The sequence below is a fragment of the Monomorium pharaonis genome, chromosome 7 (assembly GCF_013373865.1).
Source record: "Monomorium pharaonis isolate MP-MQ-018 chromosome 7, ASM1337386v2, whole genome shotgun sequence".
NCBI classification, from domain to species: domain Eukaryota; kingdom Metazoa; phylum Arthropoda; class Insecta; order Hymenoptera; family Formicidae; genus Monomorium; species Monomorium pharaonis.
In genome coordinates this window covers 4,018,413-4,030,667 of record NC_050473.1, presented here as the reverse complement: position 1 = coordinate 4,030,667, position 12,255 = coordinate 4,018,413, and the positions used below count along the sequence as shown (strand labels likewise).

The window sequence follows — 12,255 nt, the reverse complement described above, 5'->3', positions numbered from 1 at the left end:
CACCACGTGATATTGTGCTAGTAAGGCCAGTAACGTAACAGGCAGTAACAGCCGCTTGCTGCGAAATTATAACAGTTTCACAGTTGAAGAAAATTGCTCAAACGATAAACTCTTCTTTCTACGACGATATTTTTAATCAAAGGTAAATATGATCGATCTATGAGATAAATATTATTTAACGCTCTTTTAATAAATATAACTAAATAAATATATATACGATAATAAGAGCCAAAAATATTCATAAAATTACATATATCGTTTTGCAAGCTTGTATTTTAATCAGTGTATTGTATTATATATTTGTTTTATATAAATTTGTCAACTTATTGATATTTAACATTTTACAGATGTTTATTACAACCCTAGATTAAAGTGTCATATGACGACAACCTAGAGTTTGAACTCTACGACAACCGACTGGCTGATCTCCGGTCTATCCTATCTTTGACGATGTCGTAAAGTTGAGTATCCCCCGTGTGCAGGACCTAAAGCGCACGCGCACGATAAACATACGATCAAATCAGACTTGAAACCGACGACGGCTGGTAATCTTTCTCAGTCGCACTCCAACCATTGAGTAGATTGTAACAGGCGTTCGCACAGTTCCTACGAATAAATCCTCATTTAAGATTAGGTGAGTCCACGTGCTGCTTCGTTTTTACAACAGAAAAACTCTGTATTAATGAGATACGTACAGTACTTACGCTACAGGTATTGATCGCCTCGAATTCGTACAGGTATCGCCTCGAGAAATATCTAAAACTTTATGCTCAAACTACCTATAACGACCTTTGACCTTGATTGACATTTTGTCGCCATCATCGTCATGCGTGATTTATCCATTCCCTATTCAATAACGAGTATCAATCATTTTCGTATTATTCTCGAAATTTTTATGTTATCCATCATGGCTTTATCATAGCTTCATTAACTATGCTTGTTGCATGCGTAACCCATTACGCACGCAAACGCGTAAAAATATAAAAGATATTTTTGTACGCAAATATATCTCGACAATCGCAGTCAAGGCTGAGCTCTAAATTGAAGCAATTTTTCTGAAAATAGAAAAGAAAAAATGTTATAATATAAAAATATGTATATAGAATTTAATTGTCACTAATTAAATATCTTTATTGTCACAAATAAACATAGATATCAATTTCGTACATTTACAAAATACATGTTTACTTCCTTCCTCTCTCCTCATAGACATTACTCCAGCTTAAATGGTCAAATACGCGAATATACTATATTGCTGATAATTATTATGTATTAACAAATATGCATTAATATCTGTACTTCATTAGTAGCGATATAGAAATATTTAATTTTAAAGCAAATTGAAAATAACAAAACATTACCTCGAAAAAATTTAAATTAACATAAATTAATTTATCATTAGCTAATTATGCAATCACGAATAAAATTAGACGTCATCTATATGTGAAAATATCATTTGTGCAATTCAATACTTATATATATATATATATATATATATATATATATATATATATATGTATATATATATATATGAGTTATTTTGACAGACGATGAAACAGTCACGCACGTCAAATTATTAGTGAAACACACGTGTGCGCGCATATACATTAATTCATATTAGACTGCATCTTGTATGTACATGCATATGTATATTTGAGATGCAAATGCTCACTGTCAATGTCACATACATTCTTTTAATTAACAAATACGTTTAGTCAAAATCATTTTTAAATTGTTTTTTCTATTATAATTTTTTTACACACAAGAAAATATTTGTTTTTGTTATATTATAATAATTCGAGTTGTAAAATGTAATATAGCATTGAAAATTTTTTTATTATATAAAAAGAAAAGGATGAACTCATACTTAAAACATACATTACAAAGTACTCGTAGACACTCAGTTTGAATTTTTTCATGTATAATGATAAAAAATTAATACACATTTTTTTCTAGATCCTTGAAAGTTGTGAACGTTTATTTTAAAACTTTCATCATTAAAACGTTTATTTATCAATAACATAAGCTATTTCACTTTCACTAGTAGAAAGTAGTTTGTATAATAATTCTGGCTTTCACTCCGCATTTTATTTCGATAGTTATGATATTTGCGTGGCAACAACTATCATAAAAATACAGTTAGTTTAAATATATCGCTATGTAAATCGCATTCTGGCAAATTATCAACTTCTATGACTACATTGCGCATTTGTTTTCTCCCTGATGATGCAATCTTTGTTCACATATACGTCGTTTAAAAAAGGGTCTCAAATTTTGCCTTTCACCTTCAGAAGAGTTTGTCATCATATAGAATTCATAAATATAAAAATATTGTATATCATTATTCCATGTTTAATGTATGATTAATTCTTTCTAGTAAACAATTTTTCCAATTCATAAATTCATTAAAGTTCAAAACTACTTTTAATTACATTTTTTAATTTATTTTTAAATTCTCTTAATAAATCATAATATGAATTAAATTAATGGCAATCTTATCTGTCGATCTACTTTTTCGTTGTTTGTGAATGTTGCATATCCGATAAGTATACCGCATGTACCAAGTACCAAATGTATGCAAGACTATTCTCAAGTTCATACAAGTTTCGTAACCTTCTCGCGGATATGGATCAGCTTGGAAAATAGCGCAAGCGTATCACAAGAATCCCTACGCCGAGTAATCATAACATGTAATTCCCATTCCACCGGCGTCATGTATTCATCATCGATTCGAGTCATGAAAGATTACCAACAATAAGATAAATCGCTTCTCTTTTAGAGAAATGATTATTCTAATTATTCTACCGAATTAACTACATATATCCATTATTAATATTTGCAAAATAAGGTCAATATATAAAATACATACAGCAGATATCTTTGTTTCTCTTTTTCTTTTTATTGTATTGTATTAAAATTTTTTTCTAACCGTCCATACAAAAAATTACAAAAAAATTATTACAATATAATTAAACCTCCTGTTTGTACTTGCTCTATTTATAATTTTTTACACACATCTTAAAAAATTTACATATTTAATTGCAGAATATCCTATCTTAATCTAAATATGTATCGCGCAAAGTCATTTTTTTCCTTTATAACAAACATATAATCAATTTATTCAATTCGGCATAGCAAACTTTATTGCATTGCATCATAATATGCAGAAATGGTTTGCATAAGATTGCGCAACACATACACAGTATCTTTGGAAATGTTATCAGTTACAGTATCGAAGTAACAACAAAAACGGTAGTATTACTGCGTTATAAACAATAATTGCTCACAATCATTGCCCCTTTCCTTTCGCTATTAATAGAATTATTTCATAAAAACTATAAAAAAAGCAATTAGAAATTTAAAATAAAAGTTAAGTTTATAGTTTAAATGAATAAGCTACTTATCATGAGATAGCTATTAAATCATAGTTATCATGAAATAATTAATATTGTAATTTTTTTAATTTTATATGTATTTCTACAATTTATATATATAATATTTACACATGTTATACAAAATCGTTGACTGCAATATAATCCAAATCTATGATTTTTGTTTATTACTATCATATAATAAAGATAAAAATAGTTATTCTTCTTGAAACGTTTTATAAAAAATTAATCAACAATTTAACTTTTTGTAAAAAATAAATTGTTTTTTGTTAATTTAGATATTTTTTAAAGTCAATTTAGTCATTTATTTGTATAATTTTTAAAATGGAGTATAAGGAAAAAATTATTTATTTTGACATGATGCAAGATTCAGTCATATATATTCATAAAAATTATGGCTTTTTAAATTTTCAATTATTCCTATATTAGGAAAAAATTTCGCTATCATCTTATATATCAATTCAAATCTAAGAAAGTTGCAAATACTGCATCCAACTGCACGATACATCTATTTAAAAAACGTATTCCTTCCCCACTTGTAAGAACTTCTACTTTATATAAACTTTATAAAATAATTTTCATAATTGCTGTTTCTAGATACGAATATTAAGTGTATGTAGAAAAATTATACGTAATAAAATAATTTGAAAAATTTTTCATTATACATTATGGTCAAAAAACAGTACGTTTGAAATAATTTTTATTAAATAACGTAAGAAATGAATTAAAGCAAGAGTCACAACTCGTATTTTTAACTTACCATTTGTTCATAACTCTCTTCACAGTGTCAACCGGATATATCTTTCGTGCTTCCTCGTATTTCTTTGTGATTGTAATTTTTCATTTTTAGTTCTACCATATGATGAAAGTTTTTCGAAACTATCAAGAATAAATATTATATAATAATATTCTACAGCTGCTCCCTTATGCACATAAATAATTTCAGATTGAATAGTGTCAAAATTACTTCAATATATTTGCAAATAAAGTTTACATACTGAAAATAGCATAATGTTCATTACTATTCATTATTAGTTGTTATTATTCTTTACTGACTTTTTTTCGATAATAGATATTGTCATAATTCGCAGTTTAATTACAGAAAATTTGAAAGTAGCTTTTTGCTCTTGTTTTTCTTCGAAAATTTACGATAATTAATTTTACAAATAAAAAAAGATATTAAATATGAGAGAGAAATTGTCCTACCAAATTCTTCAATTGTTCCCAACATTTTGTGTGTGTGTGTGTGTGTGTGTGTGTGTGTGTGTGTGTGTGTGTGTGTGTGTGTGTGTGTGTGTAATATATATGTATATATGAATTTCATTTGTTTATAACTCAATCGCTTCTCACAGAGATGATTATCTCTACCATGTAACTATTGTATTTATGTAGAATGAAACGAAAGTTATTGTCCAATACTTACAGATCATATTACCGAGGTAAGATAATAAATATCGCCCGCGCCGCGCGCCGGTGACAGGATTCAGGCAGGTGATGTCTCAGGTCACACGAGAATTCAGGGTGAACAAAGGAAACGTTTTACCGGAACGTGCCGAGGACGTCTGCGCGTGCTGCATCGCGGCTAACTCGTCCTCTCTTTCCCTGTCGCGACGAATGCATCTTCCGTCACCCTTTAAATCGCAACTTCACTAGTTCACCCTCCTCGCGGTTCTCTGCCTCTTTTCGTTTCCTTGTCTTGCGATTACGATACTGCACTGCAGCCAATTATACATACATCCATCCTATTCTGCACCAGTGTTGGCAAGGGTGATGAGTGCCTGCGATGCATCTCCGGTGGATAAAGCGACAGTCACTGAGTCACGGTCACGAAGAGACAGTTGCGACTAGAGAACGTTGCGACGCGATGACCAGACGAAATATGTAGTCGAGGGGACGGCATGTCGATGCATATCGAACGGATCGAAGCGATTGAGCCACGCTGAACCCCATACCCCATCATTTCGTGATCTCGTTATATGCCTACCCTCCCCCTCCCCCCTCGTATATACGTTAATTCTGTGTGAATCTGTGTTCACGATTGTTCACGACGCATGATTATTTTCACACGTTCCCTCAGTCTCGATCTTTTCTCATCACATATCATGCAGTCTCATTTCTCGTTTGCGTGAATAAGGACATTCGTCAATTGTGACTTCGACTGTTGACTACAGCACTACAGTTTGCCATCCAACGATTATCCTTTATGATTATGTCAGCATAAATATACCACGCATTTATCATCACCATTATTCTCTCGCGGACGTATCATACGCTGCCCGAGTGCCCGACAATGATTTGTTCCTAGGCACCTCTCGCGGGATAAGGGAAACATAAAAAGGTATATAGTGCCACATGGTGCCATCAGCCGGTAGCGGACATATTTATCGACCCAATTATCGATCGCTACGAAACGATACCCGTGGCATGTTCTTTTTCTATGCACTGCTACACTGGTGCAATAAGTTAGAATGAGAAAAAATATATTTGTCTTCCTCTAACCTCTGTTGCACCAATGCAGCAGTGCAAAAGAAGAATTAAGCACACTCAAAGTAATATATCAGTTCATAAAGTCTACTGGAAGAATCATATAGAGAAGGGCGGGAGTCATCCCGCATAGATAAGAAGCATACGTGCCATATATCTATCTTAGATCTGGCACATTAAAACCACATAAAAAAAAAAAAAAAATGCAGCAGTGCAGCGAAAAAGAACAAGCCAATTGTCAGACGACTGCGGACAACGGCAACAACACTCGACACGCTCGACGTCGACGTCGCCGGACAGTATACATACAAGCAACGTGCACACCTAACACACCGTCGAGATGTTGCATGTTTTTGTTTATTATACTCGGTGTCTCCAAGAAGCCATCGCCGTCGTTTCAATCTTTACAAGTTTACGCAAAAAGTAACGGTCTTATATTATGAAGTCGATACTGAGTTCAGAATCTGACATCAGAGAGATATTCTTATTTTATCGCTTACTTTTATGCCAACCTCTTTTTTCTATTATATTATAAATGGATTTCTCCGATGCATCATTTTATTATCGTATAAAACGGACAGGAATTTTTCGATAAAATTTATATATTATGGAGTAATGTCAAATTTTATTTTAAATTCATTTAGCAAATTTTGAATTGCAATTTTGAATTCCATAAATATTAATTTATTTTACTTATCAAGGAAGAAAGGAGAAAGGCTCTACTGAAAACTGTTCGATTAAATTGTCCTTCCAAAAAGTAATAAATATTTACTTTATATATTTAAATCACACTAAAATTCGACTGTTTTAATAGGAATAAAATCATGTTCAAAAAATGAATTATCCATTTAAAAAATAATAGATATTTATTTTTTGTTCATTTTTTGACATCCTGATGATTTCATTCTCATTGAATCATAATCAAATTTCTATTTGATGTAAATATCCATTTGTTACTTTTTGATACACTAATGCCCGATTTCTTCACGTCCAAGTTATCTTGCAGTTAAAATTATCCAGGAGATAAACTATCAGATCCATGCACATGATTGATTAAACTTGATATTTATCCTCCGATAACTTTATTGGGAAGTGAAGAAATCGGGCATAATTCGATCATTATTCTCTGGAAATTTTTATCTGTGTAAGGTATGTGTGTGTGTGTGTGTGTGTGTGTGTGTGTGTGTGTGTGTGTGTGTGTGTGTGTCTTGATTCTAATTAATTTTATGTGGCTTATCTTAATGTCCAATTCACACCTTATCCCAAGATATCCCTAGTTTGTTAAACATTACTCAAAATTCACAATTTTTGCTAATAAGTTTAACTCAACGTGATTATGTAATTAGCTAATGGAGTGATTGTGGTATTGCAGAAGATGGTCGCGGAAAAATACAACAAGCTCGAACCTGAGCTGAAAGAGGAATTACGCACGATTGCTCAACAAATTGTAGCACCCGGTAGAGGTATTCTGGCCGCTGATGAGTCAACTACAACGATCGGTAAACGGTTTCAAGATATCAATGTCGAAAATACTGAGGAAAACCGTAGAGCTTACAGGCAACTACTCTTTACTACTGCGAAAGTACGTCTTAATTATTAAATTAATTATCAAAACTTTAAGAAACTTACAAAAATTAATTTCTATAAATATTTAATTTATATTGTGATACTTTACCAAACATTAACTACATAATTTTACTGTAAAAGAGAAATATGCCACATTTAATAAATATGTTTAATAATGCTTTTTTTTCAGGATGTCATTGGACAGCACATTTCTGGAGTGATCCTCTTCCATGAGACTCTTTATCAAAAGGGCGATGACGGTACGCCTTTCGTCGAGCTGCTGAAGCAACGCAACATCATCCCTGGTATTAAAGTTGACAAGGGCGTTGTTCCGCTCTTCGGCACAAATGACGAATGCACGACCCAGGGTCTCGACGATCTTCAAGCGCGTTGTGTCCAGTATAAAAAAGATGGATGCCATTTTGCCAAGTGGCGATGCGTGTTGAAAATTACGAAAGACACCCCGAGCAAACTCGCCATCATGGAGAACGCCAATGTGCTAGCTCGTTACGCTTCCATCTGTCAGAGTGCTAGAATTGTGCCGATCGTAGAGCCAGAGATCCTTCCCGACGGTGATCACGACCTCGCCCGTTGTCAACAGGTCACGGAAGAGGTTCTTGCAGCCGTTTACAAGGTATTTAGATGAGCTTTCGTTGAGCTTTAAATAAAAGAAGCTTGCAAATTATGTTTTATAAAAATTTATTATTACGTAATTTATACACTCTCTAATGTGCATTTACTGTCAGGCACTTTCAGATCATCATGTATATCTCGAAGGAACGCTGTTAAAGCCTAACATGGTAACGCCAGGCCAGAGCTGTTCGATAAGAGCGACTCCCCAGGAAATCGCTGCTGCTACAGTGACAGCTTTGTTACGTACCGTGCCACCAGCAGTACCTGGCATCACTTTTCTCAGCGGTGGTCAATCCGAGGAAGAGGCGTCAGTCAACCTGGATGCGATTAACAAGTACCCAGCGAAAAAACCTTGGGCATTAACTTTCAGTTATGGACGTGCTCTTCAGGCTTCCGTACTTCGTGCTTGGCAAGGCAAGGCCGACAAGATCGCTGCTGGTCAAGAAGAGTTGCTTAAGAGAGCCAAGGTAAGTGCAAATTTAAGTAATTATACTGCGAAAATAATAGATTAATAGATTTGACTAATTTTTATTGCATGTGTAAACTTGAATTTGCTTTATCTCTTAACTATCGCTCGTTTTATTCACTTTTAGCTCACTTTTTGCATTTATACACAACAACTGTTACGAATTATTAACCTTTAACATCTGTTTTATTTTTCTGTTCTAAAAATATATTTATCTTCTGAATATGAACCTTTATTATTATGTTTATTTTTTGTACATTCACAAACAATTTTTTTTCAAAAAAATAATACCTTGTATTTTTTGTAATTGTCGTTTTAATAGTCGCACGAAGTACTCCAAGCACAGCTGGATTTTCTTTTTGTGCATGTCTATGTAATGTGCGCTTGTTTAGGCAAACACCGCAGCCTGCCAAGGTAAATACGTCGCTGGCAGCATTTCTAGCAAAGCCGCTGACACTTCTCTCTACGTCAAATCTCACGCCTACTAAAAATATTTTACATTTTCCGCACAATCCGTTTCTTGTGGCAGTAAGTATATAATAGTTACACCATATGTTTATGTATGTGTGTGCATTTGCTTTTCTCGTAGATCCTTATTTTTAACATTTACCATAATAAACATCTTTTGTTCTTTTTATAATATATAATACAAAGATACGATCAATGTTATTATTGAGTAATATTTTACAAGATATTAGTATTATTTTTTTTAATTGCAAGTAAACTAATTTCTTCTATCTTTCTTTATCGTTTTTTTAGTACACATTTATATTTTTTATGTAATTCTTTTATTTTCTCATAAGAATTCTTGAAGAACTATATGTTGGAAACACAACTTTAATAGAAATTTTATAAATTTATGGCACATGTATACATATATGTAAATCTTAAAAATGAAAATTTTGTACATATTGCGCGCGCGCGCACGCACGCACGCGCATGCACACGCACGCGCACACACACACACACACACACACACACACACACACACACACACACACACACACACACACACAAAAGCACATGCGTTCAAAAACTGACTCAAACATTTATTCTAACTTTTTATTAATATTACTTATGAATAATATAAAATTTAATTACAAAAACATATATTTAGAAACATTATTAAAAAAAAATTTTTAATTCTTTATCTATAAAATTTAAATAACGAATTTTTTTATTTTCTTATATAATTATTTTGCAATTTTGCTATTTTCTACAATCTTTCTAGAAAAATATGCTCAATTAATATTGAGAGTAAAAAAAAGTTTTTTAACAGGCTAACAGCGAGTCGGCACTTGGCAAATATGGAGGTGGCGTGACTGGTGCTGCGGGAGACGCGGCTCTTTTCATCGCTAATCACGCGTATTAGATTGACCGATAAAGATATACTATTAGAAACATAAAATGAAACAGCTATTGGAAACATCTCGCAAGATTGTCATCATCGTCTTTTCCGTTGAAATCATGAGAAGAAAAAAGATTTCTCTGGAGATGTTCAAGACGCACACGAAACATCCCAAGTTCCAAAAAAATTTATCGTTCTTATTTTGTTTAATATATGTGTATATGTATATATATTTTTAAGTAATTATTATTTTTTACAGATCTAATTGCATGATTTTAAATTGAATTTTAATTGATCAAATCTTTTACGTAAATTTCTGTCAATCAAATATAATTTTAAATAATTCCACATTACATGTAATTCGATTCGCAACTCAAGTCGACAGTTTATAAATTGCACGTCAAATATGTTGATTAAAATTTTATCAAAACATCTCATAAATTTTCCTATTGAGCAGTCAATTTAATGGATGATTTCGTAACAAATGTACAAAAAATATCGAATTTAGAATTTTTTAGCCTGATCTATTCGTTTTCAATTTTTCGATACTCTCGTCGCTGTTCCAATTTATTCAGCGACTAACTTGACGAGATTCAATTCTATTGATATTAAATAATGAAGAATGAAGACCAAAGCGTCGAGAGAACACGAATAGATTTTGTGAAATTCGATATTATTATACGCATTATTACTATCTGTAACAGTATGAAACAAAAACAGCAGATGTATTATATTTGCTCTCATGATTAATGTCTCGTTATAACTTTGCGTATAAAATGAACGCGCAAAAAATATATATGCAAAATAAAACAGTTATTAAATGTTTGTTAGTGATTGTATCAAGTATTACAAAATCATGCTATTCGGTGTGTCATCTATACTTATTATATATATCATTGCATAGAAACCTAATCTATTGAGAATTATCTCGTATGTCGATATTATATTTAAAAATAGTTTTGTTGTAATCAAAGTTACCAAATACAACTGTGAAGGATAAAAGAGGTTATATATGATTTATTTTAAAACTTTCCTCTAAAAGTTTATTTTTGAGTGATTAATTAAAATAAGAGACAAAAAAATAATAAGATGTATTAATAATGTCAATTAATATTATTGTAAAATGAATTTATATCATATGGGTAATGGATTATAAAATTAATTCAGTTAAAAGTTAAAAGTTACATAAAAATAAAACTAACTCGGTTAAAGTTACGTCAAGATTAATTTAACTAAAAAAAAACATGGCACGAAAGTGGTGTGACGTCACGTAACTTCGTTGAAACGCAGGCCGAGGAAAGCGGTGAGAAAACCGTTTGAATAAAAATTACACGCCGAGATACAACGAACGGAGACAAATTCGTTTCAAGAATTTTGTACTTCGTATGCTCGCACGACTAGTAGCACTTCACTTAATTGGCACTCGCGATATTCTACCGAACGTATCCCCTTCGAGCAAACACTTTGCTCAAACGCGCACGCGAACACTACTCGAAACCGAACCTAACGCACGATGCCGCGCTTTACACATGAATACGACCTTTGCTACATACGATCTCACATGGCTCGCGTATCGTTTGCTAACACGACGGCACTCTTAACACAACACTTCGTCTGTTCTTTCTAGCTGGACTGTTGCATTGCTGCAATAAATTAAAGTAAGACAAGTATATTTTTTCTCATTCTAACTTATTGCACCAGTGCAACAGTGCAGCTAGAAAAAACAGACCCAATGGTCTGTTCTTTCTAGCTGCACTGTTGCACCGGTGCAATAAGTTAAAGTAAGACAAGTATATTTTTTCTCATTCTAACTTATTGCACCAGTGCAACAGTGCAACTAGAAAGAACAGACTACAACCGTACCGCACAATTTAATTCTGAATACGCGAGACACGCACGGAGTCGACAGAGCGTCTGACCGGCGCTGGAGTGGCGTACGTGACTGGAGCGCGGAGCAACGGAGCAACATGGCGGCAGCGGCGCAGGCGCGGCGAGTCAATCGCCTAGCAACGGTCACGTCCGCCGCTGCCGTGCCTGCCGACATGTTTCTTCGTGCTCCAGCGCCGGTCAGACGTTCTGTTAACTCCGTGCGTGTTTCGCGTATTCAGAATTCGAATTATGCAGGTACAGTGTTGTGTTGAGAGTGTCGTCGCGCTAGCAAACGACACGCGAGTCGTAGCAGAGGTCGTATTCGTGTGTAAAGCGCGGCGTCGTGCGTTAGGTTCGGTTTCGAGTAAAGTGTTCGCGTGCGCGTTCAAGCATCAAAGTGCTTGCTCGAAGGGGGTATATTCGATAGAATATCGCGAGTGCCAATTAAGTGAAGTGCTACTAGTCGATCGTTGTGCGAGCATACGAAATTCTCGAAA

At 33.4% G+C, this 12,255-nt stretch overlaps 1 protein-coding gene and 1 long non-coding RNA gene across 3 annotated transcripts; one reads left to right on the top strand and one right to left on the bottom strand.

The window, feature by feature from the left end:
• Position 1: 1 nt before the first annotated feature.
• On the top strand, positions 2-10,893 carry LOC118644025 (fructose-bisphosphate aldolase-like). Of its 2 annotated transcripts, XM_036289724.1 has the most exons (7): positions 2-142; positions 348-634; positions 7,249-7,458; positions 7,633-8,076; positions 8,189-8,542; positions 8,934-9,069; positions 9,821-10,891. In XM_036289724.1, exons 3-6 carry the CDS (start codon positions 7,252-7,254, stop codon positions 9,027-9,029), a joined length of 1,101 nt encoding a protein of 366 aa, XP_036145617.1. In that variant the 5' UTR covers positions 2-142; positions 348-634; positions 7,249-7,251; the 3' UTR covers positions 9,030-9,069; positions 9,821-10,891. The 2 variants fall into 2 exon arrangements, with proteins under 2 accessions (XP_036145617.1, XP_036145618.1); XM_036289725.1 differs by lacking the exon at positions 8,934-9,069 and having other exon boundaries at positions 14-142; positions 9,821-10,893.
• Positions 749-7,242, bottom strand: LOC118646568. Its single transcript, XR_004964095.1, has 2 exons — positions 4,153-7,242; positions 749-1,055 (listed from the first exon to the last, which is right to left on the bottom strand). It is a non-coding gene; the product is annotated as an uncharacterized LOC118646568 (long non-coding RNA).
• Positions 10,894-12,255: the final 1,362 nt, after the last annotated feature.